At 51.3% G+C, this 27,724-nt stretch overlaps 1 protein-coding gene across 7 annotated transcripts in view; it reads left to right on the top strand.

Annotated features, from left to right (window-relative positions):
* The window catches only part of NFATC2 (nuclear factor of activated T cells 2), a 160,135-nt gene that overhangs the window by 22,899 nt on the left and 109,512 nt on the right, over positions 1 to 27,724 (top strand). For 5 of the 7 annotated variants that reach the window (XM_045444220.1, XM_045444217.1, XM_045444218.1 and 2 more), the window contains exons 2-3: positions 16,125 to 17,139; positions 21,308 to 21,479. In XM_045444220.1, coding sequence (XP_045300176.1) covers positions 16,125 to 17,139; positions 21,308 to 21,479 — 1,187 coding nt within the window. The remainder of the gene's footprint in view (positions 1 to 16,124; positions 17,140 to 21,307; positions 21,480 to 27,724) is intronic. The other 2 variants (XM_045444222.1, XM_045444221.1) reach the window with 1 other exon arrangement.

Here is a 27,724-nt window from a genome sequence, read left to right on the forward strand (position 1 = left end):
GAACATTACTGCCTTAAACCCTACTTGGTCACTGTGTATTATTCTCTTCTAGCGGTGGGGCTGGTGTCTGATAAAATCGAAGATTCCTGTCAGTGGTATTCATGAGCAATACTTGTCTGTAATGTCCTTTTTGGTGTGTGGTTTGGATTTCTTTACTTTTCTATGCTCAGGAACAATGGATGTGCTGTTGGGACTGTCGCATTTCTAAAGTTGGGATAGAATTCCCCCATGAAGCCATCCGGGCCTGGTGCCTTTTTACAGGGTTGGGCTAGGATTGCTTTCTCTGTCATGTGTGGGGGAATTAGTCGGCTTGCACTTTGTCTGCTGGAGTCCATTTTGGTACACCGTATCTTTCTAAGAAATCATCCACTTCATTTATCTAGGTTTTCAAATCTGCTTTAGAGGCAGGCAAAGTAGACTCTTCCTATATTTCACCGTCTCCCTCGGTTGAAAAAAGTAACAGAAGGAATGGGGACCACGCTGTGGGAGCCCTGACCTCTGCTACTAACCTCATCGTGGAGGGGAGAGACCTGTACGCGTTGCCAGTGGACAGATGAGAAGCTTAGTTCCTTAGTGTGTGCTTGTGAATTCAGCGAAACGAATTATTCTCCCAATGTGTAAAAACCCTGGGAGGGCTGGATGGCCACTGGGAGTCCCCGTCTCCTCCAGGGTGCCACATCTCCTCCGGACCATCAGGGACTGACTCCTTGGGAGTGATCGCTTCTGGGAGGCCTCAGTGGGTCTGATGTGTCCCTGCTTCCCTTCCTTGGAAGCGAATGCAAACGGCACCAACCTTGACCCTTCAGAAAGGCGAATAGACTCCTGGCCATTGCTTGTAGAGTCTGTTCCGGTGGTCCTTAAACTTGCTGGGTCACAGCCCTTGGAAAAGCAGACAAAAGCCACCCATCCTACATGCACCCGCTGTAGGAGTGCGTGTGCACAGGTATCCTGTGCGTGCATGCCGCACGTGAGCATAACCCCTGCACGCCCCCTTCTGCCCTCCACGTGCCCTTTAGACCATTTTCAGGTACAGTCCCAGACCCCACCGTAGTCCCTTCCCTCGTGTCACCTGCCCTTCCACTCAGGAACACCTGCTCTTACCCCATTCACAGGGGACAATTAAAACCTGATTCGTTCAGCAAATAACTCCCTGAATGCTGGTTTTGTGCCAGGCCCTGTGGGGGTGTAGAGACCATCAGATGTGGTCCTGCCCTTGCCTGGCCCCGGGGCCGATGTGGGACAGGGCCTGGTAAACAAATAGGGACAAATGAGGTGCTGGGATATGGTATCATGAGGTGTTTTTGGTGCTTACTAAAAATAGAGTTCTACCCTAAGCAAGCAGTCTCGCTAAACACATGTGACATTCAGAGACATTGCCGTCTGCGTCGAATTAAGGACAGGCCTTATTAAGCCTGCTTTGTACAAATAGCGTCTCCAGGTGCAGCTGGAAAGGTGGAATGAAGGCGAGGACTGAGCGGCGGCCTTGTCAGGGAGGCGAGGGAAATGGGGAGCAAGTTGCCCTCATCATTCTTCACTATTGAACACCTGTCATCCACGCTTCCAAATTAAAGGCCCTCTGTGCTCGAGGCGACCGGGAGGGAGGCTCTTCAAACCTTGGAGCAGTGTTATTTGGGTTGGTTCCCAAGGCCTTCTAATCCTGTAAGGGGATGAGGTTGAATATATTTGAAAAAGGCAGCATTGTGGCCCGGGGTTCTCAACCCTGGCTGCACTTGGGACCAGTGAAGTCAGACTCTTTTCGGGGGCGGGGGGGTCCGTTGCCTTTACTGAGTCATGCAGCGGTAAATGGCAGGGCAGGCCTTGAACCCAAGCAGTTGGGGTCCCGAGTCCCTGCTGTCAGCACTACAACTCAGCCAGAATGTCACGGACTCCGGCTCCGAGGGGTCCCATGTATGGTAGCACGGGGTGCATTCAGTCCTTATATTTGGTATTTATAGCATGGTCAACGTGGCTGCTGTCCCAAGGGGATTATACCTGTGCGGCAAAAATAAAAATGGTAAAGGACAGGAATTAAATGGGCCTTGTGCTGTTGTTCTGTTGCTTTCTGTATCCCGCTGGATTATTGGGCATGCCTCCCGGGGTGCCTGTTCCTCCAGCTCCGAAGGCGCAGCGAGTCAGACCGCCAGATCTGAAATCAGAAAACCCTGACTTGAAATTCTGACGTTGTGGCCTCCTGCCTGCGTGACCTTGGCCAGTAAAAGTACCTGGCGTTAGTAAGTGCCCAATCAGTAATTTCCAAACGAATGGATGAGAAGTTGAATAGTTCCTTGATGATGGTCCACCCACGGGCGTGCGATTCTGCTTCTCGGGGTTTGTGTTTTCTCACCTGTGCGGGGGCGGGGGGGGGGGGGGATGGTGGTGGCAGAGCTCACCTGCTGGACCAGATGTGCGGCTACCAGGAGGCGGGCTGTGTGCAGATGGGCTGCTGCTGGCAGTGGTGATGGGCTTTGGGGGAGCGTCCAGCTCTCCTGACTTCCCGAGGGCCTTGGCTCCTTGGAAGGGACAACCTTCACCTTGGGTGAATGCTGAGCCTTAAGGGAAGGGATGAAGAGTCCGGTCCTTGGTGAGGCGCCCCTGGCTGCCGGGCTTGAGTGGGCGTTCTAGCAAGGTGTCTTACTTAAGGCACCTTCCATTCTGACTCGAAAAAGTCTCATCTGGCTCCTGTCTCAGCTCTAGAACTTGGCCGTCTGCAAAAACTTTCTCAAGTGTCCAGACTCCAGGGCTTGGATTTGTCCTGTGGCTGCCTCTCTTGGGGAGGCAGGGTTTCCCCAGGTGCCCTGCCCTGGCCCCCTGGGACCCTTGAGCCAGGGCCAGGAAGGAGCAGCCCTGGAGTGTGCAGTATGATGGATTCTTGTGGCTTCCCCCCATGAAGGGACTTCCTCCTGCTCTCCTCCCCAGCACAGGAAATAGCCACAGCAGCCTTCGCAGAGCTCCAGCCAAACTTAGCTTCCTCAGGCTGGCGTGGTTTTTTTTTTTTTTTTTTTTGTGCTGATTGTTCAAACTGAGCTCAGGGAAGGAGGCAAGATGTGACCCGGGGGCTCTTCCTGGGAAGGGTTCCCAGGAACCCCTATGGGTTCCCCCAAAACAAGAAGATTTTGTCCTGCACTTGAATGATGAACTTTTCCCACAAGAGGGAAACAGAGATAATGATAATTGACTCTCACGTTCCCATCACCCAGCTTCAATAATTACCAGCATCAGGCTACCCTTCTCTCACCCCTCTCCACCCTGGACATATTCTCTACACTGGGGGTGCGGGCCCCCCACTACTTGAAACCAAATTCCAGATGGTTTAATATTTTGTTAATAACTAGAGTAGTCAGTAGCTCTCAAAGACAAGGACTCAGGGACAAGTCAGACGACATTATCAGACCTACAACAGCACAATAATGGCTTAATTTCAGATATCTAGTTTCAGATTTCTTGCTTGTGTCACAAGTATCTTTTTGCCGTGAACTCGTTTGAACCAAGATCCAAACAAGATCTTCGCGTTGCATCTGGTTGAGGGGACCGTGGCGTCTCTTTTATTCTAGGAAAGTCCCCATCAGTCTGTTTTCTTGCTATTTGTTGAAGAAGCAGGGTGGGTTCTCCACATCCCGGACTCTTTTAACAGGTTCCTCTGTCCTTTGCATTTCTTATAAACCGGCATTCAGATCGAAAGCCCCCTGCCTTGGACTTTACATGCCTTCCCCCAACATCTCCCCCCGCCCCCGCCCTGCCCCATGTCGGGGAGGGGATCTAGCTTTCCAGGGCAGACTAAGCTGTGCACAGGACCAAGAGATGGCTTTTTCTCCGAGTTGGCATTTGGGACTCTCCCTGCCTCCTCCTCCAAAGTTTGGGGAGAGAACCCGTTTTCTCCCCTGGGCCTGTTTGAGTTTAAATGCATTTCTAAAAGCCAGCCCTTCCCATGTGAATTTTAATTGAGCCGTGGCTGGGGAGCTTTCTGAGGGGAAGAAAGTCGCCTGCAAAGCTCAGGATTTATAAAGGTCCTTATCAAAACAAACCTGCTTGGGCATGCCTGCAACAGGGGGGATGTGGAATGAAGAGGGGAAGAACTTGGTCTGCAGCGCCTCTAACCGTGTCTGTAAAGACTACAGAAAGGGGCTGTTTACCTGTGTGATGGGAGGAAGGTGGGCTGCAGGTCTGAGGCCCGCAGTGGGGGACCACCCCTCTGTTGCCACGGAGGAAGGAGGAATGTCCCGAATGGCTGGGGTTGGCAGGGCCACTGATCAAGTGGGCCTGCCTCTGGGAGCGTGGCACCAACATGAAAACTGGGGGGAAGGTGTACATAAAGAACCTGTCAGTCCATCAGCTTTTAATTTTAAATCTCTGCCCCTGGCCCAGTTCAGGGGCCCCCGCTGTTCTCCAGGCGAAGTTTCCACCTGGATTTCAGGTTGGCTCGAGGAAAGGTGGCAATCGGCTTTTCAGGCAGTGCCAGGGGCTTGGGACTCAAATAGGGGTGTGGCTCTGAGGGGCTGGCATGAAGGTGAGGGGTCTTTGCTGCGCTGGTTAGAACGCGTGACCCCCACCGCGTCCCCCCCTCCCCCCCATTGCAGGCCTTTGACGGAGAGGTGGGTTAGCCCCAGTGAGCCTTGTTTCTGAGGCAGGATTATCTGAAGTCTATTTCTGGTTCTGACCGGATCTTTCCTTCTCGTTTTGGTGAGGAAGCTGTCAGAGCCTTGCTCTCGGTCACGCACCACATGACAAGTGTGGAGGGACGGACTCTCCTGTTAGAAATGGACCTCATCGAAGTCAAGTTCGATGTCAAATGGCGGTCTTCTGTATTGTTTTTATTTCTTTAATTTTTTTTTAACGTTTATTTATTTTTGAGAGGCAGAGAGAGAGAGAGACAGAGCACAAGTGGGGGAGGGGCAGAGAGAGAAGGAGACACCCAGAATCCGAAGCAGCTCCAGTCTCCCAGCTGTCAGCACACAGAGCCCGATGCGGGGCTCGAACTCACCGACTGTGAGATCCTGAGCTGAGCCAAAGTCGGACGCTCAACCGACCGAGCCACCCAGGCGCCCCACAAATGGTGGTCTTTTTTAAAAATGGAGGCAGTACAGTCTGCTGACTGGATAAATAAATTACGGTGTCGTCATATGGGGGAATGCTGCCAGGGGTTAAAAAAGAAACCGTGGCTGTATATTAGCACCTAGTCTCTGAGAGAAGTCAGGCTGGGTGAGTCCTTCCGCCTGGGTTAGGGTTGCTGGCTGGGTAGGGCCACAGGGGAACCCTCGGGCAGAATGGAAATGTTCTAGATCTTGAGTGGTGGGCATAACCATGTACAGACACGTATGTAAAAAAGGCATGAGATGTACGTTTCATGCTAGTGCGTTTTACTGCACCTGAATGATGTCTCAGTTTGAAGTCCAGCTCTGCCCCTGATGATCTTGTGACTTTGGGTGAATCTCTGCATCCTGAAGCCTCAGTTTCTCTGTAACGCAGAGGACTTGATAACACCTGCCTCCTGGCTGGGTCGGGGGGGGGGGAGGGCGGGGGAGGGTCGTAAGCTGCGGAGAAGGAGGTAGTACACGTGAAAGCTTGCGGCCCAGTGAAGATCAGCTATCCAATGAATAAAAGTAGGAAGGTCTCTGAACTTCTCGAAAGCGGCAGGGGCCCATGGGATGACTAAACTAGCAGGAGGTGGTTCTTTGCACCCCAAGTTAAGAATGGAGATGACTCACGTCGGCTCGATCTCCGGGCTCTGCTGCCTCCGTCCAAAAGCTGACCTTATGCATGAGGGTTGCAGATTCCTTACACCTCTCTACCCCTCTCCAAAAGGAGTAGGTGTCCGCCTGTGGGTGCATGGGGGTTTGCAAACAGACATGCCCGCAGCCAGTCTGTAAGGCTTGCAAGTCGTCCTGGGTCTTGTGTACTGGGCACCTGGCCTCCTGGCAGCCTGCCTGGGAAGCAGGACGGAGCCCTCTTTTCTGTCCTGTCTGGTGAAGGCAGACAGCTGTCTTAGCTGGGGACAAGGTCAGCAAAGAGCATAGCGTTCAAGGTGGCTTTTTCCGGTGGTTCCACGTTGACGAGACAGGACGGTAAACTGCCTTTCTTCCCTTGCTGGCGTTTCTGGACCTGACTTATCTGGATGGAATTTCTCGCCTTTCGTGCCCTGCGTCTGTGTGTGTCATTTCTCGAGTGACGAATGTGACAACCTGGTTCTCTGGCATTAGAATACACACGATTCATTGATGGGGCATCCAACCCCTGTGCGCGTGTGCGTCTGGTGGGCGTGGTAGGGGCCTGGGGGGCTTTTGGGAAAGTTTGCTGGGCACTGAACTTCTTACTTGAAGGCAGCCTCTAGCTTTTCAAAGGTCTTTGCTACAGGCGCTGCAGGCCGCCAGACGACAAAGCTTCCCCTTCCTGCTCCTTTGGGTGATTGCTCACAGCAACCCCCCCCCCCCACCCCCGCCCTCGGAGGTTAGGAGAGTCGTGCGGTGGCGGGAGGTAGGGCTCATTCCCTCCACCTTCTCCCCTTTCCTCCGCCTGTACTATGTGGTGCCAGGTTGTGGCATCCCGAGTGCTGCCGTGGCAACAGACTATGTGACTCAAACCCAGGGCCTGAGACTCGCAACACCTTGGGGTGTGAGCTCATCAAGTGGTGGGCCTGCCGCCTCAGACAGGGATGGCCCGCAGCCCCGGGGCCCCGTTGCCAGGCCGAGGGGCGTCTGGCTTTCTGGGCCGTGACCTGACTCCTTGCCCCCAGGTCCTTCAGGCCTGAGAGCACTGGTTCTCCTCGTCCCCCTCCCCCCGGGCCTCCCCTCCCCCCAAGGACAGACCCTGTGTAGGTTCCCTAGCGGGGTTTCTATTTTGATCATTCTATTCTGCTTCCTGAAAATTCCACCCGCCCGTAGTTCTAGGCGGAGAAGATGTTCTCTTGCTGTTCCTTTTTTTTTTTTTTTTTTTCAAAAGCGATCTGTTGGCTGGTGGGTTGGCACTGAACAGCTGCCTCAGACTTGGCCGTGTGTCCCCGAGGGTGAGCAACAGGCCCGAAAGAGGCTGGAGGAGGAGAGGCCCTGGCAGAGACCACAGTGTGGCCTGACGGTGATTTTAAAATAAATCGTTGACTCAATCCTGGGGCAAATGGAGGGATTGTGGATATTTCAGAAGAAAGGAATTCATGTCCTCGGTTGTCAGTTGCCTCCTGATGGGACCCCTTAGAGCATCTCCAATTCTTTTAGAAGGAAATTAAAAAAAAAATTATTTAGAGAGACAGAGTGAGTAGGGGTGGGGCAGAGAGAGGGAGAGAGAGAATCCCAAGCAGGCGCCACACTCTCAGTGCGACGTGGGGCTCGAACTCACGAACTGTGAGATCGTGACCTAAGCTGAGACCAAGAGTCGGACACTTAACCGACCGAGCCACCCAGGCGCCCCAGAGCAGCTCCAATTCTTGGGGTACCTCATCTCCCCAGTTGGATACCCCATAACCCCCGTGTTGGGGCTAAGGTATCACCGTCCAACAAATAGCCCCTTTCATCAGTAGCAGGCTGGAGTAATGGTTATGAAGGAGAGGAGCCAGACTGCCACTTGGAAGCTGTGTGACCTTGGGAACGTGCGTCCCCCTCTCTGAGCCTCCCTTCCCCATCGGTCAAGTTGCTTCATAGGGTTCTTGGGAGACCAACGTTTAACGCACACACAGCGGTTCTTGGCGTAGAGTAAGTGGTGTAGACACGTTAGCTGACAGGTTAGACGTCGTTTTCGTTACTGCCGGCAGCTCCCTGGGTCACCAACGCTTCTGTGAGGTTCGGTTGATCGGCTCCCAGATGGCCCGGGGGAAAGAGTAACAGCATAACACAAGAGGGGGTGTTGGAAGCCTCCTGGACCCCCTCCACATGTTTTCTGAAGGTCAGCAGAAAAAAAGACTCCCAAGTACAGTGAAACCTTGGTTTGCGAGCATGATCTGGCCCGGTAACATGCTTGTAACCCAAGGCACTTGTGTATCAAAGTGAATCTCGAGACCCACTGGCTCACGTGGGATTATGTGACGTTGGGCGTCACGTACGACTTGTATTGCAAGATACTGCTCGTTTATCAGGTTACGATTTGTTAAAAATGGTTGCTTATCTTGCAGAACAAGTTACTCACAATCCAAGGTTTTACTGTACTGACTAATCCCTTTATTTTCATAAAACATTCTTAACTTTCTTTTTTTTTTTTTTAATGTTTATTTATGAGGGGAGGGAGGGGCAGAGAGAGAGAGGGAGACCCAGAATCTGAGGCAGGCTCCAGGCTCCCAGCTGTCAGCACAGAGCCCGACGCGGGGCTCGAACCCACGGACCGCGAGATCATGACCTGAGCTGAAGTCAGACCCTCAACTGACTGAGCTACCCAGGCGCCCCTTACTTTCTTTCTTTTTTTTATAATTTTTTTTTTTTTAACGTTTATTTATTTTTGGGACAGAGAGAGACAGAGCATGAACGGGGGAGGGTCAGAGAGAGGGAGACACAGAATCTGAAACTGGCTTCAGGCTCTGAGCTGTCAGCACAGAGCCTGACGCGGGGCTCGAACTCACGGACCGCGAGATCATGACCTGAGCCAAAGTCGGCCGCTTAACCAACTGAGCCACCCAGGCGCCCCCCGTTACTTTCTTTTTTTTTTTTTTTTTTAATTTTTTTTTTCAACGTTTATTTATTTTTGGGACAGAGAGAGACAGGGCATGAACGGGGGAGGGGCAGAGAGAGAGGGAGACACAGAATCGGAAACAGGCTCCAGGCTCCGAGCCATCAGCCCAGAGCCCGACGCGGGGCTCGAACTCACGGACCGCGAGATCGTGACCTGGCTGAAGTCGGACGCTTAACCGACTGCGCCACCCAGGCGCCCCCCGTTACTTTCTTTTAAGTAGGCCCTACACTCAGTGTGGGCTTGAACTCGTGAGCCAGGCTGCCCTTTTCTTTTTTTCTTTTCTTTTCTTTCTTAAATGCTTTTGAAGGCATTGGGGGCTAGTGTGTGTCACAGTGGCAAGTTGTAAAATAAAGCAGTGAGCGCAGAGAAAGGGCGGGATTCTCATTTAAAAAGTCATTCTTTCCATAATAATAATGATCCACTCAGACCCACTTTATTGAGTGCTTCCTGTGTGTGCTTTGGGCTTCATGTGGATGAGGTGAACTATCAGCTTGGTACTGTCACTGGCTTCACCGTGTGACCCATGAGGACTCGGGGGTCCCCCTGGTCACAGGGCCCAGGGGCGGGGCAGTGGAGTGGGGGTCCCCCGACCCTGTGCCGAGCGAGGCCCGGATCTCCGCGCAGATGCCTTGCTGAGGTGGGGCCGGAGTGGCGTCCCCGGCACCCCCCTCCTGCAGCCTCCGATGGTGGCGGAGACCTCCCCCAGCCTTCTCAGAGCCTGGATGCTGGGGTGAGCCCCCGGAAAGCCAAGGAGGGAGGGCGCTGACAATTAGGGCTGACGGTGGGCCGATGTCTCGTTTCTGAAGCATTTTGGGTTGGAGGGCCTGATTCCCGGATTACTGCTTGCATTGCTCTCTTGGGCCTCTGGTGTGAGCGGGGCATGCACGGGACACCAGCACTGTATGCGGCCGTGGTTCTCAGCTGGGGGGCGGGGAGCAGGTGTTCTGACTGCGGGACGAACTTGGCCACGTACCTGGAGATGTCTGTGGTAGTCACAGCTGGGAGCACGGTAGGGATGTCACTGGCCTCTAGTGGTTAGAGGCCAGGCGTGCTGCTAAACACCCCCCAGCCCCCTCCCCTTCCCCCAACAGAAGAATCCTCTAGCCCTGAATGCCACTAACTCCGAGGTGAGGAGCCCCGGCCTGGCGATTGATGGTGCTCTCCAGTCTGCCTGGGTTCGAGCGTGGGCCCTCCGGCAAGTCCGCTCCTTGCGTCTCCGTTTCCTCGTCTGTAAAAGGGGAATACCCAGTGCCCACCTCATAGCGGGTTGTGAGGATAGAATAACTAGGTGGAGTGTGCTTACCACGGTGCCTGGCAGGGAAGTTCTCAGTAAATGTTAGCTGCTTTCCCTGTTGATTATTATGGACTGACGATCCCTAACCGCCTTTAAAAAGCTTACAGCCCCGTAGGGAGACAATTGATAGACTTCATTACACGATTCTGCAGGTTTTCTGGGAACACAGAAGAAGAGCTTTCCGATCCAGACTAGGGAATCAGGGAGGGCCTTCAGGAGGAGGTGGCCCAGGTGTAATCTTGATGGGCAAATAATGGCTTGCTAGGAGAAGTGAGGATAGGGGGCCTGGAAGGGAGTTCCAGGCAAGGGGAACAGCAGGTACAAAGGCCTAGAGGCACAGAGGACTTTGGGCAGCAGCCTCTGAACCCCCATCACGGCTTCCACCTTCTTCCTCTCTCTGAGCATGGATGCCTCAGGGTGGGCTAGGTGACCCATGGCAGGTGAAGGGGTTTTATGTGCTCCACTGGTGAGGGCATCACATGTAATGAGTGCCATTTTTTCTTGCAGCGCTCCGTGGCTTTGAACTAGTCCCAGGTAGAGCCTGTTAGGTGCTCCCTTATCTTTCTAGCACTTGCCGTTTCCTCCCTGCCCCCCTCCAGCCTTAAAAAAGGTAGGCCTCCTGGGGTTGTGGAAATGTCCTACAGCTTTATTGTGGTTGTGGTTACAAGAGTATATAACATTTGGCAACACTCCTCAAACCCTACATATTCAAAATCTTCATATATACATACTATCTCCATAAAAAGGGAGCATTCAGGGGCAGAGAAAGGGTGGGCCTCAGGGTAGAGCCTTTGGCCGGCCACGGTGTCTCGAATCTTGAATTGAGTAACTTTTATTTTTATTGTGTTTTTACCCTACCTTCTATTTATGGAGGTGACACAGATTTTCCATTTGTGGTAGAGGTATAAAGTTTCCTTTTAAAAGAAAAAAAAAATTAAAGTACTGTGTGAGTGAATTTAAATAGAAATATTAAGTAAATAATATTTACTGGTAGTACGTGGATATAGCAAAGATTATGCAAGTGGTTAAGAAAAAAAAAAAAAAAAAGGATTTTTGGAACCCTTTCTGAGAAAATCTGGTGGCTCTGAGATGAAACTAACTTTGTCCGGTTGCTGTGTGGGCACAGCCATGACCCCGAGGGGCTGGCTGTGAGGGGGGCAGTTGTGTAAGGAGAAATAGAGAAGCCCAGCTGCTTAAAGAAACGTGTTCGTCCTGAGCCGTGCGTCTGGGATGCTTACTGTTAAATACCCAGAAGACTGAGAATGGAACAATGATAAATTACCTTCACATTCCCTGCTTGCTGTGAAGCTTTCAGAATCTTGAGAGGAAAAAGAAAGACGGAAAAACTCAGCTGCTCGGATTAATTAAAACCAGTGTAAATGCTCTGGATGCTTTTGCTCAGCAAGCCGGCCTTTCTGTTCTGCGCAGCCTGCCAGCGAGGGTGAGTGATGTGTGTTTTCAGGGCCGAGTTTCTGCGACTGTTCGCATCAGCCCTGAAGCGGGGTGTTTCTGATGAGATGTGATGCGGCCCTTTCTGATAAGGCCAGAATTTTTGCTAAGAGACGTTTTGTGGTTTGTTTTTGCTGGTTCGCAGGGCAGTGGATTATCAGGATGTCGCGGGACCCGGGTTTGATGTTGATCTCTTGCTAGAAGAAAAATCTGCGCTCCGTTACCTGCCAGGAAGGTGTCCGTGTGTGTGTTGTTGTTGACTGGGAACGTGAGAACCTACAGACGCTAGCTAGAAAAATCCCAGCCAGAAGTGACCAAGGAAACGGATCTGGTTTAGTGCTGTCCTGTTATGAATGGGCAGGTTGAGACCTGGAGTCGGGGTGAGGGTCTCTTCCAAGGTCACATAGCTGGTTGGTGGCAGCATAGGGCTAGGTTTCAATTTCCTGCTTCTTAAACCAAGGTGTCATTGCCGTGTATCCTATTAGGCCCCATCACCTTTAAAATAAAATAAAAACCTGATTCTTTTGGGAATTGTGTTTCTTTTCTCAGGGTAATACAGGAAACAGAATCTCTTTTGGGTGTGCCTCCCCTGCCTGATGACTTAGTTCCTTTCCCTGGAAGAAGTCCCTGTTACCTATAACTTGCAGAGAGAGGCTGAACACCCAGCAGCTGTGTGTGTGTGTGTGTGTGTGTGTGTGTGTGTGTGTGTGTGTGTGTGTGTACATTCTCTTATCCTCTGTTTTTGTACTGTGCATACTGTAGGTACCTTGCTTTTCTTTGACCCTGTGTCTTGTGGTCATTTCATATCAAGGCTGAAAGAACTTTTTAAACCCTTTATATAGCAGCATTGTTTTTTGTTTTAAACATTTACACTTGCTGTAAACTGTACCTCATAGCAGCTCACAACCTTTTTAAGTTTATTTTTGAGAGAGAGTTTGAGTGCATGAGCAGGTGAGAAGCAGCGAGAGAGAGAGAGAGAGAGAGAGAGAGAGAGGGACAGAGGGAGAGAATCCCAAGCAGGCTCCACACCATCAGCGCAGAGCCTGACATAGGGCTCGGACCCACAAACTGTGAGATCCTGACCTGAGCTGAAATCAGTTGATTACTTAACTGACTGAGCCACCCAGGTGCCCCTGTTTTTGCTTTTTTAAAGTTTGTTTATTTTGAGAGAGCCAGCGTGAGTGGGGGAGGGGCAGAGAGAGAGGGAGACAGAGGATCCCAAGCAGGCTCCTCGCTGTCAGTACAGAGCCCGATGTGGGGCTCGAACCCACGAACCGTGATATCATGACCTGAGCCAAAACCAAGAGTCAGATGCTTAACCGGCTGAGCCACCCAGGCGCCCCCGTATAGCCCATTGTTGGAACAAACTGGAATTCAACCCATCCCCAACTGATGGACATTAGATTGCTTCCCGTCTTTTGGGATTACCGACAGGGCAGTTTGCACATATGAGGGTTTATCACGGAATAAATTTTAAGTTTTATCTATCTTTGGGAGAGAGAGAGCTCGTGCACGCATGCGCAAGTGGGGGAAGGGCAGAGAGAGGAGAGGGAGAGAATCCCAAGCAGACTCCCCACTGTCAGTGTGGAGCCTGATGACGGGCTCGAACCCACGAACCGCGAGATCACGCCCTAAGCCAAAGTCAGACGCTTAATTGAGCCACCCCGTGCCCCTGCAAGATAAATTCTAAAGCGACATTGCTTGGTTCCAAAGATAGGTATGTTGGAATTTTGGTAGATGTTAACGAATTGGCCTCTCTCGAGGTTAGATCTTTCTACCGTTTGGGTTGGATATTAGCATCTTTGAGTAGTAGTTGAAATATTTCACATAGACTTTTCTGGACTCCCCCTCCCCACCTTTTTTTAAAATTCAGCCAACCGACACATATTTTGGGTGGGGCTGTCCAGGTGCTAGGAAACTCTAAGGGGTGAGAGAGCCCTTATGGAATTTCCTGTTGGTAGGGGTGGAGCTGGAGGTTGGAAGAGAGGCAGGCAATAAACAACTTCACAATTTCTTAATTGGAATTCCAGGAAGTGTATGGACAGAACAGAGAAACGTGAGTGGTCTCTGATCTAGCCAAGGAGATCAGGAAGCCTTCCCCAGCACACGACACTTTAGCTGGAAGGAATGAGCGGCTTTAGTTATGTAGAGAAGGGGTCTGGGTGGGGTGGGGGAGGAGCAGTTGTGGCAGAGGGCACCGCAAGTGCAAAGGTCCTGAGGCAGAAAGAAGGTAGGTGCTTTCTAAGAACAGAAAGTTTGGCTGGAGTCCAAGGGAGAGTAGAGAGAGGTGAGGCTAGAGGTGGCAGGCGGGGCCTGGCCTGGCTGGCCTAGTTGAGATCGTTCATCTTTATCCTAAGACCTGTGAGAAGCCGTTTCGGGGCTCTCACCTGGGGAGGGGGTACCCTCTGGACCCCATGAGATCAGCTCAGCTAAACCAGGCAGCATTTACTCCACGATGGTCCAGAAAGGACACCGAGGAGGCAGAGGATCACCCGTGCAGCTATCTTGGCTCCCCAGGGTAAGGGCCAGGCATCCAACTTGAGGAAGAGGTCCCATTTCTGGCTACATGAACCTTGGACAGGATTCTTCCATTGTTTGCTCACTCAGCAAATGTTTATGGACAGCCTGTGCTAGGTATCTGGCACCCAGTGCTGAACCTTGATAGATATGGCTCCGGCACAATCTTCTATAAAGGGCCAGATAACATTTTAGGCTTTGTGGGCCATAGAGTGTTTATTGCAATTATCAACGTGGCTATTGTTTTTAAAATTTTTTAATGTTTATTTTTGAGAGAGAGAGGAGCACGAGTGGGGCAGAGAGAGGGAGACACAGAATCTGCAGCAGGCTCCAGGCTCTGGGCTGTCAGCCCAGGGCCAGGCGCGGGGCTTGAACTCACAAACCGTGAGATCATGACCTGAGCCCAAGTCGGATGCTCAACCGACTGAGTCCCCCCGGGGCGCCCCCATCAACTCTGCCGCTGTAGTACAAAAACAAGCCACAGACCGTACGTAAACAAACAGGAATGGGTGCTTGCCAATAAAACTTTATTTACAAACACGGTCCGTTTGCCTGCCCCTGATCTATCAGGATGAGACTCCCTAAACAGATAATATCGGATGTGTCAGCTGGCAGCGGGTGTTAGGGAAAAGGGGTGGAGAGCGACAGGTGGGGATGGAGGGGGTCTTTCTGATGGGCCGGTCTAAGGAAGCGTTGGCTGAACAGACACATGAAGGAATTCAGGGAAGCGGCCATGTGAAGATCTCGGGGGGAGGGTTTCCAGCAGAATGAACGGCACTTGAACTTGAAGGCGGGAGATATCTGAAGAAGAGGTCAGCGGGGCCGTTGCTGAGTCAGGCTGGGAAAATGGGCAGGTACGAATAGTGAGACAGACCGGGGCTCAGGGGCTTCAGATCACATTTGGGAAAGCCTTCAAAGTTTTGCAGGCGGGCATGTCAAGGGGCTACTGCATGGCGAACAGACTGGAGGGGGTGAGGACAGAAGTGGGGAGCCCAGGGAGGAGGTGACTGACGTCCAGGCGAGAGAGGACGGGCCGGCGTCTTAGGCCAGGGGGGTTGTGGTGCAAATGTGGCTTCTGCTTTGACAGTAGGGTCGTTAGGACTCGCTATGGTTTGGGTGTAGGAAGGCGCGTTAGAGGGGTCAGGCTGAACCAAGCCCCCACAGGGAGGTGGGAGGGGCCTCTGCTGAGAGGAGGAGCTCCCCCAGGGTCAGGGTGCTGGGCGGAACAGCTCCTTCCCTCCCTAAATCCACTCTCCAGAGTCCGTCCTTTGAGGTGGCAGCAGAAACCTAAGACAGAAGGCCGCTACTAAAGAAAAATCCGGTCCTTCTGCATCCGCTGTTTTTTTTTTTTTTTATAGTTTGGGACACCGTTTAGCCGTGGCTCTGCCTTTTGAGGACCAAGGGGCTGGTCTGTGGGATTTCTCATCCTGCTAACTCTGTGCCTCTGGGTGAATCCCTTCCCCTCCCTGGGCCCCAGTTTCCTCGTCTGTAAAATGGCACAAGATAAGCTACGACTCAGGGGTCCTGGTTTTAAACGAAGCCACTAGTCACCCTTGAGCGTGAGCGGCTGGGGTCTGAACCCAGAGCTCCTGGGACTCAGAGCCGGTGCAGTCTGCCTGTGCGTCCCGTGGCTGTACCAAACGTGCAAAAACGTTGAAACGAGCCTGCGTCCGTGGTTTTCAGACCGTGGGTCCTGACCCACTGGTGGGCCAGGAAATCTGTTCAGTGACTTGTGACCAGCACTTAAACCAAATAACCCCAGACAAGGGGAAAGGTTAGGGTAAGTACTGTTTTTGCGAAGCTTCGTTTCAGGCTCCAGGAGAGAGGGCGTGAACCGAGTCGTGGAGTAAAAACGCGTTTCTTCCCAGGGTCCCCCTGAACCAAAAGTTGGGACGTCACTGGCCCGGGGCGTCCTGCCGGGCCTCTGGCTAGGGCAGCGTGGCTTGGAGGAGCTGTGCTCTGTGCACCTGCACTAAAATCTTTCCGCTTCCATCTCTGTCTTCAAGGAATCGGGGATGAAGTGGCCTCCCTTTCCTCTGGTGAGGGAAGGAGGTTCCAGCTCGGGGTTTGGCAGGGGCGGCGGGGGGCGGGGCGGGGGGGGGGATTATTAAGAAAACAAAGAAGAAAAACAGGAGCCAAAACCCGATCTGGGATTGTTCTGCCCGGGAGTTCTGTTTTAGAGGCTTAAAAAGACCCCTCCCTCCCCCCCTTCTCTTTCCAGAAGAACCGAATGCACATAAGGTCGCCAGCCCACCCTCCGGACTCGCATACCCCGATGATGTCCTGGACTATGGCCTCAAGCCATACAGCCCCCTCCCCAGTCTCCCTGGCGAGCCCCCCGGCCGATTCGGAGAGCCGGATAGGGTAGGGCCGCAGAACTTTCTGAGCGCGGCCCAGCCAGCCGGGGCCTCGGGCCTGAGCCCTCGGATCGAGATCACTCCATCTCACGAACTGATGCAGGCAGGGGGCCCCCTCCGCGGGAGAGACGCTGGCCTGCTGGGGGAGCAGCCGGCCCTGGCCGGGGCGGCCGCCAGCCCGCGGTTCACGCTGCCCGTGCCCGGCTTCGAGGGCTACCGCGAGCCGCTTTGCTTGAGCCCGGCTAGCAGCGGCTCCTCTGCCAGCTTCGTTTCCGACACCTTCTCCCCCTACACCTCGCCCTGCGTCTCGCCCAATAACGGCGGGCCCGACGACCTGTGCCCCCAGTTTCAAAACATCCCTGCTCATTATTCCCCCAGAACCTCGCCAATAATGTCACCTCGAACCGGCCTCGCTGAGGACAGCTGCCTGGGCCGCCGCTCGCCCGCGCCCCGTCCGGCCTCCCGCTCCTCGTCGCCTGGCGCCAAGCGGAGGCATTCGTGTGCCGGGGCCCCGGTCGCCCCGCTGCCCGGAGCCTCGCCCCAGCGCTCCCGGAGCCCCTCGCCGCAGCCCCGGGACGACGGCGCCCCGGCCGGCTACCCCGCCGCGGCCGGCTCCGCCGTCCTCATGGACGCCCTGAACAGCCTCGCCGCCGACTCGCCCTGCGGCATCCCCCCCAAGATGTGGAAGACCAGCCCCGAGCCGGCGCCCGTGTCCGCCGCCCCGCCCAAGGCCGGCCTGCCCCGCCACCTGTACCCGGCCGCCGTGGAATTTCTGGGCCCCTGCGAGCAGGAGGAGAGGAGGAACTCGGCCCCCGAGTCCATCCTGCTGATGCCGCCCACGTGGCCCAAGCAGCTGGTGCCCCCCCTTCCCCTCTGCAGGTGAGCGGGGCTCCGAGGGGACCGGTTTCCCCGGGGGTGGGGGTGGGCGTGGGGGTGGGGGGGTCGTGGTGCTTTAGCGTCTGGGACAGGCCGCATCCACACCCAGGCCCTCCCACCTCCTGGCTGCCAGACCTTGGCGGGCGTGGCGGGGTTCAGTTCTCCCAGCTGTGGTTTCCCCGTGGGCCCCCGTAACTCCCCAGGTGGTCGGGAGCATGCCTGCGATGGCCCCTGGCCGGTTCGCGCATTCGTTCGGGCGACAGGGTTTTATCAGGCACCTACTATGTGCCAGGCGGGCACTGTTGTGGGTGTTGGGGAGGCCGTGGTGAACAAACCGGGCAGAAATTTCTGCCTCCGTGGAGGGGACGTTCTGGGAAGCACAGAGCAAGCCTTTATATGGGGCATTTACCAGCCTCTGCTAAGAGGAATTGGTGGGTTTTCGCATCTGCTGTCCTCGAGGAGCTTGAAATCGTGGGAAGCCGAAGCGCTGCGTGTAGCTGGCGGTGTGTAGGCTTTGGGGTCTCCAGGGACCGGGTTTGAGTCCTGGTTCCACCCCTCGGGGGCTGTGTGATCGTGGGCATGTCTGGTGCTGCCCTCCTGCTGTGTCCATGACAGGCATCAGTAGTCGTGCAGGACGGCTTTCTCATCCAGCATCTTTGGGATGCCGTGCCCAAGGCAGACATTGCTAATCAATCAGGATCCCCTTTCTCACTGAGCACCTTACTAAACCTTGGCTCCTTCCCTGTGGGTTAGTCCCCACCTCATTGTTTTTTCGTTCGTTTTTTGTTTTTTTGCAAGGTGTGAGGATATATATCAAATTCTTGGCACGAAGCCTGCACAAAGTAAGAGTGAAAAGAAAGGGGCAGCTGCTGTGTTTTAGAGGGGAATCTTCTTATCAGGGAGGCACTTTAGAAAGCACTTTCTCCTGGATGAGCCTCGTCCTAGAAGATTGAGCTCCCAATGGTTGTTAGAGGAATGACAGTGACCATAATAATCACCAGCATTTGAGGATGCTTGCTATGTGCTAGGCACAACTCTAAGTATTGCCCACGGATCATTTAATCCTCCAGTAAATCTAGTTGGTATTATTTTTATCTTCATTTGGATGCTAAGAAAAATGAGGCGCCCAGAGGTTAGAAGCACATGACGTTCCATGAAAGCGAAGCTAAAAATCATCCTGACACTTGGAAAACCATACGGTAATAAGATGAGGCCGTTGATTCTTCAGAGCGTTTGCTTTTAGCAAATGGGAAACTGTTTTTTTTTATGCAAATACTAAATTGAACACCAAAATAGATCTTGGTGGGGCTGTTGTGATTGACGAGGTGAGAGTAGTCGAGGGCTCTGTCCCCCGGGCCTTGCTTATCCCACACCAGACCAGAGGGGACCACAGGGGCCTTCCAGTCTGGCCCTTCTTCCCGAGCGGTTCTGAGAACACCGGTGCCATCACAGGTCGATGGGTGTTCCTTAGAAAAGGAGATTCTGAGTTTAACAGAGTTAAACAGATATCTTTATGCAGGGGCCACTCCCAGCTGTGGACACAACGCGCAGTAATCTCAAAGGCCGTTTGGCCACGGGGCTCTGAGTTCTGTGACCAAAGTCGTATGGAGCCACCATAGGAAATGCTGATCAAGGCCAGCGCCTGCTGCAGGTTGAGAAGCCTGGGCTTGGTGAGGCGAGCGGACGTGGCCACGGTCACCCAGCTAGTCAGTGACAGAGTTGGAGACTTAGAATCTCAAATTCTTGACTCCTTATTCTTTCTGCTACAGACCAGTCTGTGAAACGTGGTTTACTTAATGGTTGAGATTGGGGAGGAACAGAATATAAAATATGATTGTGCTGCATTTGTCTGAGACTTTATAAAGACTTTATCGTTTGTCCTTCCTTCTCTACTCTGGGTCCAAACGATACTGACCACTTTAGTCCCTACGAGGGCCAATTTGTGCCAGCTGATGAGATGTTTGTGACAGTTTTCTGTAAGATCGAGAAGATAGGACGTTCAGGGAAGTCTCATGATAACATTTGTTTCCGGGTGTGTGGGGCTGAGGGCTGGAATTCAAATGCAGAATTTCACATTGGCTCTGATGGTCTAATTCTTAAGATTGTATTGTAGTCGTCAAAGACTTGTTCCGGAGCCAAACAAAATTTGAAGTTGATACTCGGAGATAGCCCACTGGGTCTTCTCCTCCCGGAGTATTTTTGATACTTCAAAAGATATTAGAACAGGGGTGAAGTGATATTTTTATGAGCCTTATTTTGCAAATTAAAAAAAATTAACCCGCATGATGAGAGTGTGAGTGTGTAATACACATGGCACCTTGGCTGCGGGCAGAAGCCAGAAGGCATGTTGGGACCGAAACTGAGGTGGATGCTCTAAGACTTCAGGGCAAGGGGGTGGGGGGGTGCTTCAGGAGATGATCTAGTTGCAAAGAAGAGATGGAGATTTGCTTGCATTGTGACGACATAATTTGAAGTTGGACTGCATGTTCCAGTTGGACTCCAGCACTGATGGAGTTTATGGGGTCCCACGGCATTGCCCTTGGTACTGCTATGATGGAGAAGGAATGGAATTGGTTTCGTTGCAAGTGCTTCCCCAAGTCCAGTTGATAAGGGTAGCTTTTAGAAGCTCCGGGCTTAGTGGAAAAGAATATCCTGATTGGATTAACGATCGGTGCCACATGTACAAAATCAGGACATAGTGACACAAATCCATGCGTTTCCAACTTTGAAGCTACTTTGAATATGCGGGGCTTCTTTGGAATAAGACTGCTCACTCACTTATTCATTCACTTAGCCATCCAGCCATCTACCCACCCACCCACTGACTACTGACCGAGAACCGATCAAATATCGAGTATTGTTCCAGAGCCATTCTATAAGTGAGATATTTTCTTGGCCCTATTTTAAATAAATCAGTAAGATAAGAAGTAGCATATCTCTAGTAGCATAGAGACCTGCATGGAGCACTGGACTGAGAGTCAAGAGACATAAGTTGGAGCCTTGTAATCTTGGGAAAATATCTGTGTCCCCTAAGACTCTGAAGGAATGGTCTAGGTAGATCATTAAGACCTCAGCCAACTCTTTAATTACATGATTCTAACCATGTGTCAAGTACCTGTTGGGTGTGCTGGGTAGGGTTAAGATTCTATGAGAAAATGAAACTTAATGGCTGTCATTACAACTTCAGATGTAAAGGCCTATATGTCTAATACTATGACCACAAGTAAATTAGAGTATAGGAGATAACTTTGAAATATGGAGTGTAGATACAGGGAAACATGATTATAGCCTGATATTTATTGAGTAGTTATTGTGCTAAGCTCTTCATGTGATCTCCGTAGCTCCATTTCACAATGGAGGAAACTTAAGGCCCAGGGAAACTTAATAGAGGCATCTACTCAAAGTAGCTAGAGGTGGAGCTTGGACTTAAACACGGGTGGGTACCTCCAGTCATGTTCTTGACTTCTCCTCTTCCTTTAAATTTAGGGGTCCGGGTGGTTTGACTCATCCCTACCAAAATCAGACACTTCTCTATGGTTAGATGTTCTTTACTGGTCCTGATAGCCAATGGCTGTGACTAGAAATGGTCTCTCCTTAAAAGCAGCTTTTAATCAAGAGCATCAGACTTGGAAATAACTGAAACAACTCTCAAGTGCCATCTGGTCCATTTGATATGTTATTATAAGACACTGGAGATAAAAGAGGTGAGGTTACTTGCCTAAGGTCACATTGCACATCTGTGACACACGTGGGCTCCTGATTTCCACTTCAGGTAATTTCTCCCACACTTACTCCTTTGGAAAGGAAGAACATTCTGGGTAAGGGGTGATTTTTAGAGGAAGGAGATGGTACTCCTCAAAATTCCCAGAGGAAAAGGAGTGGTAACATTTAGAAATATGCTAGAACTCACATGTAATGAAATTAGCTTCCTAAACTGAGATGTCAGTCACACTGTTTTCATCAAAGGTGGAAGAGAAAACAAAGAAAAAGATCTCTCACTTGAGTAGAATCCTACCTATCCTGTCTGAGAAGTCTGTGCTTTCCGACAGCCAGTACTTTACTCCTGTACCCTCTGACATGATTTTTCAGAAAAGGGACCATTTATGTTTATTGTACAGGTCGACTGGTTCTGATTTCTTGTACACACGACTGATTCTGTTTCCTCCTTCAGTATTCCAGTGACCGCATCCCTCCCCCCGCTTGAGTGGCCACTCTCCCACCAGTCGGGGTCCTATGAGCTGCGGATTGAGGTGCAGCCCAAGCCACATCACCGGGCCCACTATGAGACAGAAGGCAGCCGAGGAGCTGTCAAAGCTCCAACTGGTGGCCACCCTGTCGTTCAGGTATGGACTTGAATTCTTTTCCTTTTTGGGTCCTTCATTTCTATTAAGTGATCGATTTTCGCTCAGCCACTGCCTATTATTTGTTGGGTTGTGGTATGTATCTCGGCCTCCTACTCGTCTAACAGATGGGAAATTTGAGATGGAATTAGTAGGATCAGAAACTAGTCCAGCTACTCAGAGACCAGAGAAGAAAGTCTTCCTGAGCTGGATAAGGATAGAAATGATATTCTTAAGTTATTTCTTCTCTTTCTGATTGAAAAACTGCTAGAGTTTTGCAGGGGTTTGTGTGTTGACAGAAGGTTTCGGAAGCCATTATTTTGTGTTTAAATTTCAGAGGAGAGTCCACTGAGGAAAATCCATACACTCTTGTGAAGTATAGAAAAACAGGGGAAAATTAAAATGAAACATAACAGAAATACTATTAGCACTTCGACCTATTTCTTGTTGCCTTTTTTTCTGTTCGCAAACATGGCAGTGTCTATTCATATACATTTAAATGTTTGATATTATAGTAGCTGTTTTTCTGATTTTTAAAATATTATACCATGAGCGTTTCCTCCAGTTTTTTCTTCTTAATCATTATCTTTTACGTCTGTGGCTTTTGATTTAACCTCAGTTTTTCTTTCAGTCAAAATAAGTAGAGAAGTGTGCGTTTTTCTGCAAAATAATTCAAGTTGAAATTATCTTTCTTAGTTGTGTAATCTGTTCAACCAGGGAGTACTGATTGGTGCCCACCAACCAACTCGATTAAGCAGAACCTTCAATACGTATAAATTTAACTTTTACTTGTATTTGCCTTAAGGTGGATGTATTCTATGATAAGAATCTGATGTAGTATGCATGAGAGCCTCTAGAGAGGTTGTGAAAAAGGCGGATTCCTAAGCATCCCCTGAAACTACTCAATGAGACATTGCATAACATGAGTAGAGCTGAGACCAGCAAACAAACAAAAATCCAAAATCTCTGAAATCTCCATAGGTGCTTTGGGTGTATACACCTGGTTAAGGACTTTTGTGATAATAATAGGAACTTCCACGTCCTGGCAGTTGCTTTTTCTGGAGTTGCCATCACAGCTATTTTGCCATTTGTGTTTATTCATTGCTTCTTTTCCTTGACCGTGAGCCACACCTTCCTTTCTCTTTGCATGTTTAGTAATTGTTGACTATATTCCAATATTGTGATGATAATATATTTACTGGACAGAGAGACTCTGGATTTTGTTATCTTCCTTTAAAGGCGATGCAGCAGCTGACTGGCCACTTTACACTCGCGTAGACTTGATTTCACATTTTGTTATGGCGGATCTGTGGCAAGTCCAAGGTGTTTGCCATGCTGTGTCAATAACCTTTTTGGGTGCTTGGTGGACGTGACTCCGCGCCGGTGGTGTGGAAGCTGTCCTCAGACAGGGAGCTGGAGGGGACAGGGGCTTCTGTGTTTCCTTTCCCTCAGTGGCCACAGTCTTAGGCTGCCTGCTGTCCAATGCCTGAAAGTTGTTGACTTCTAGATGTTTGTCCCGATTTATAGTTGTTTACGGTGGGAGGGCTGGTCTGGTACCACTCACTCTGGCATGCATGAAAATTGTTTTCTGGGAAGGGAAGTCTTCGTATCATTATTGGTCTAGGCTTATCTATTCTAGGACGGGGCTTCCTGGCTCAGAGGGTGGTGTTACTCTGTGTGTTGGAGTCAAAGTGCGTCTGTGTTGTTTAGTAATGGTAGGGAAACTCACTCATGGCAGATTAGAAGAGGGGGACTGTATGAGGAGGCTACGACTGCAAAACCAGGCTAGGAGACTCAACTCAGAAAGAAGCCAGACTTGAGACCGGTCCCCAATGTACTTCTTTGTTCAGTCAACCCATTCGGCAAGTGGATTCATTCACTCCGCAAGTATGTGTTGAGCACCGACTTTTTGCCATATACCGTGCTCGCTACGAAAATACAGTGAAGGATAAAAAAGAAGCTATGAGCTCTTTCTTCCTGGAGCTCACGGTCTAGGAGCAAGAGTCGTCGGCTAAATCGTCACACACAAATGGTAGAAATACACACGGTGGCAAGTCACACACAGGAAACGAGCGTGCGGCTCTGGGCGTGTAAAACGGAGGAGCCAGTGGAAACGAGGGAAAAACACACGCTAAGATTTCCCTCAGGCTGGGGCTGAGGAGGGGGGGGAGCGGCAGGTGCAGGTGCCTGGAGGCAGAAGGAAGTAGAGGGAATCACGTTAGAGGAGCAAAGGAGGCCAAACATAACTGGAGCATGAAGGACCAGAAGGAAGGGGAGGGAGGGAGGCAGGGGCCAGGGTGCGCAGGGCCTGGGGTAGCCAGCGGGGAGAGTTTGGCTTTATCCTGAGACGTGAAAAGCAGGAAGGAAGCGTGATCTGACTTGGGGCTTGGACGAGACCCGGCCGGATCGCCCTGTTGGAGGAGGAGCTGGGATCAGGAGAAAAGTTAGCAGGCTCTGTCCGGGGTCTCTGTCCTCCCAGGGCTGGGTGGTATCTTCATGGCCCGATCACTCAACACACACTGCTTGAGCACTCCTGTGTACCAGGCACGGTTCTAGGCTCTGGGCTGGGTGTGTACAAAACAGCGAGAAATTCTCAGCCTCGTGAGCTTAGGGTTGCGCAGAACGATCATAATAGTTACTGTGCAGCGTGCATTTACTGTGATTCAGACCCTGTTCCAATGCCGTGTGTGTTAATTTATTTAATCCTGAAAGGAGCCCTAAAAGCAGGTCGCAGTTAGGTCAAGGAGATGTCAAGGAACTTGTTCAAGGTCAGAGCTGTCGAATGGGCCTGGGATTTGGACCCACGGGCCTGGCTGTCTCTGTGTTACAACGTTCCTGATTTTTCACGTCTCTCTTCAGACCATCTTCCCCCGACTCCACACTCTTACCAGGCAGAGAAAGCCTGGGGGGAAAAACGCCCACACCTCCTGCCTGTCGATTTTATGTGCTGTCCCCGCACTGCCTTTTTGGGGCCCAAATTGTGATTTCTCAGGGAGATTCTAATTGGCCTGGTTGGGAAGGCCCACTGGCCCAGTTGGCTTGGCCAGAGAGGTTGGACCACGTGCGGTGGGCTAAGCTCTGCTTACCCATTCGTTTAAGGCTGGGGCCGTGGAACGTTCCAGAGAAGGGAACGGGCTGGATGTGCAATTCGAAAGACCTCTGCTGAGCTGTGTTGAAGTTCATGCCCGTCTTCTGACAGCCCCCAAGGAGCCATCCCTCTTCTCGCTCATAACTTTGAAAACCCAGTGCATGACTTCAAGGTTTGCGGCCACATTCTCTAAAGATACCAAGTGGAGTCTTTTTTTTTTTTTTTTTTAATTATTTGAATAGATTGTGTTCTCTTCAAAATGCAATGTGCTAACCACTGATTTTTAGCATAGTAAGTCGGTTTTTAAAAACCTCTTTGAAAAATGGAGAGGGGACTTGGGACAAGTGCTCTTACCCTGTAGGTAGGAATGAAAACCCCTTTCGAAATTTGGAGGGTTGCCCTTTCGTTCCCAGAAGAGCAGCGTAGCCCTGTTTTGTACTTTGCCTAGCTGCTTCTGCTGGTTTCTCTCTTGATCTGTCTCTTATCTCTACATCTGTTTCTATTTCTGTACTGTACCACGGCTCCTTTCCCCCCTCCATGATTGGTCCCCACCCTTCTCTTTTTTTATTTACTGCACCATAAAACTTCACTTTTTTTTGCACGCCTAGTGGTTTTATGCTCCTCTTTATAAGAAAATAAAATGAGTACAAGACCCCTTCACTTCTTTACATGTAAAATTTAAAATCTTAAGCATATGCCATGTTTGGCGTTGTGTCCCCCCCCCCCCCCCGAATGTCACCTGGTCTTGGAAGGAAGTCTGTTCTAAACCTTAAATGCTTTCAGATCTCCTGACTCCTTCATTTGGCAGCTATTTTCTTGAGGACCTGCTGTGTGCCAGGCACTGCGCTAAGTGCTGATAATATAATGATGGGCGGGATGAATACAGTTTCTGCCCTGATGGAGCTCTGGGGGCACTGGAGGTGCAAAGTAGACCAGAATGGCTTGGCGTGACCGTTGCTGAGCTGTGAGTGGCTCAGGGAGGCAGATGAGGGCAATCTGGAATGACACCTGGACTCTAGGGCAAGACATGCTGAGCGGTGGGGGAGCCCATCTGTTGGATTTACAACATAAATTTATGACTTACAACTTCAACCCAAGCAGCCATGCCAAGAGAATACTTCTATCTGCTGTAGAAGGGAGTCTTGCTGAGGATGTGACTTACCACCTGTGACCTAGAGCAGGTGACAGAGCCGGCGAATGAGGAATGATGACCTTCTTCTCTCTGTTTCTTGGTCTCTCTGGGTAGTGGTGGGAGAGTGTTCCTGGCATAAGGTACAGTGTGTGCAAAGGTCCTGAGGCAGGGAGGAACTTGGTGTGTCTGAGGAGCTAACGGAGGGCCAGTGCCCCTTGAGTTTAGCTTGGGGGCTGTTGGGTTGGCGGGGCCACACTGTGCAGGACTCATAAGCCAAGGTGTGGAGCTTGGGTTTTATTCCAGGGGAAGGGAGTAACGAATTTTAGGTACGGGAGGAAGGTGATGCTGATTTACTGTTTGTAGGATCCTTCCGGCTTCTTTCTCGGGTGTGGGTTAGAAGGGATAAGGAAGGGAGCAGGGGGATGAATTTGATGGGCTATGGTGGTACCAGGTGAAGACGGAGGTGCTGGGGACAAGGCAGCAGTGGGAGGGGCGGGGAGGGGAGGGATTCTACAGTGTCACCTTCAGGACTCCGTTCTGGCCTAGATGTGGGAGGTGAAGGGGCCCCTGGGTACAGGATGGTGTCCTATGTCATGTGGGAAGACTTGGGGGAGGAATCATTTTCTTAGGAGAAGATTATGAATTCAGTTCGGGGCGTAGGAAGTCGGCAGGGCTTGTGAGGTGTCTAGGTAAAGACGTCAACAGGCGGTTGGACTTGGGGGCCCAGAGCTCGGAAGCAAAGTGCTCGACTTGCTCACCCTCAGGCCTGTGGAACGGCACAGGGCCACACGTGCCACCACTAGGGGGCTTAGCGTGGAGCCACGTGCAAGGGTTTATTTCCCACCCCCGGATAGGACCCTGCATCTCTCCAGAAGCAATGGACTTAAGGAGGGAACCAAAGAAGAGATGGGAGAAACAGTATCACCAACTGACAAGCTGGTGGGGGCCAGGCGACGAGAAGACATGGCTGAATTGGCCAATGGCCAATGCCAGGGACCAGTAGGGAGTGGTGGGGAGTAGGGCACAGCAGAGCGTGCACCTCATCTCCAGGAGGCAGCCGCTAGTCAGCCCCCGCTGGGTGTACCATGTGGGAACGTGGGTCCAGCATTGCCAGGGTTTATAGGTTCTTTTCGGGAGAAGCTCAGACTCTGAATTTTCATGTGAAGTTTCTGGTTGTTAAGTTTTGGCTGCAAAAATCAAACCTTGTGTGAGATTTGGCTCAGGGCAGATGCCCTCTGGGGCAAATGAGGCCCTGAGCTGCTTCAAGGTTTGTCAAATAGACAGGGAGATAAGAGGGAGGCTATATTTGTACAATTTCTAAGAATTGTCTGGTTAGGGAAGGGGTAGTGTTCGCAGCCAGGCTCCCGTTGTTTCCTTTATAAAGCTTTCAACCCCTTTGAAATCGAACAACCTTATGGCACTTGCTGAGGAACCAGGGAGTCTCAGTTCTGTGGCCTGACTTTTGACCTGCAAGGATCAGATGAGGAAGGGAACCACCTGACTCACCTTGAAAGAGCCCCGTGCCCACTGGCAGCATCCAGCTATCGTTTCCTCGTTCTGTTTCGGGGCAGGATGCCGGGGTCCTTTGGTGGACAAACCTAAGGGGAAAAGGCTGCTGTGCCAAGTTGGGCCTTCCGGCATTTACACAGCTCTGCAGCTTGTGGGATCTAATCACACCCCGGTCGATAGTGGCCTGTGTGATGCCATTGCCGTGGAATCCTGTCCCGGCCTGCTTCCGGACCCTTTCGCCATATTCCCGCGTGGAAGCGGACACTCTGTCGTATTCCTTATCCATCCCTGTGCTGGGCTTTCAAAACACGCTATTCTTCCCACTCTCTGGGACTTGTTTTCAGCTGAAAGAATGGCTGGAAAGGCATCCTTTCCGTTAGAAAGTAAGCAAAATGAGAGTGTTTAACCTGGGCACACATCTCCAAAGACCATTCTTTCAAACAGATGTTCAGACATATGGGAAAAACATGGAAGGTTCCTTTAGGAGAAAGCCCTTGCCGATGCAGAAACCCGATCTCT

The sequence above is a fragment of the Leopardus geoffroyi genome, chromosome A3, assembly GCF_018350155.1.
Source record: "Leopardus geoffroyi isolate Oge1 chromosome A3, O.geoffroyi_Oge1_pat1.0, whole genome shotgun sequence".
Classification (NCBI taxonomy): domain Eukaryota; kingdom Metazoa; phylum Chordata; class Mammalia; order Carnivora; family Felidae; genus Leopardus; species Leopardus geoffroyi.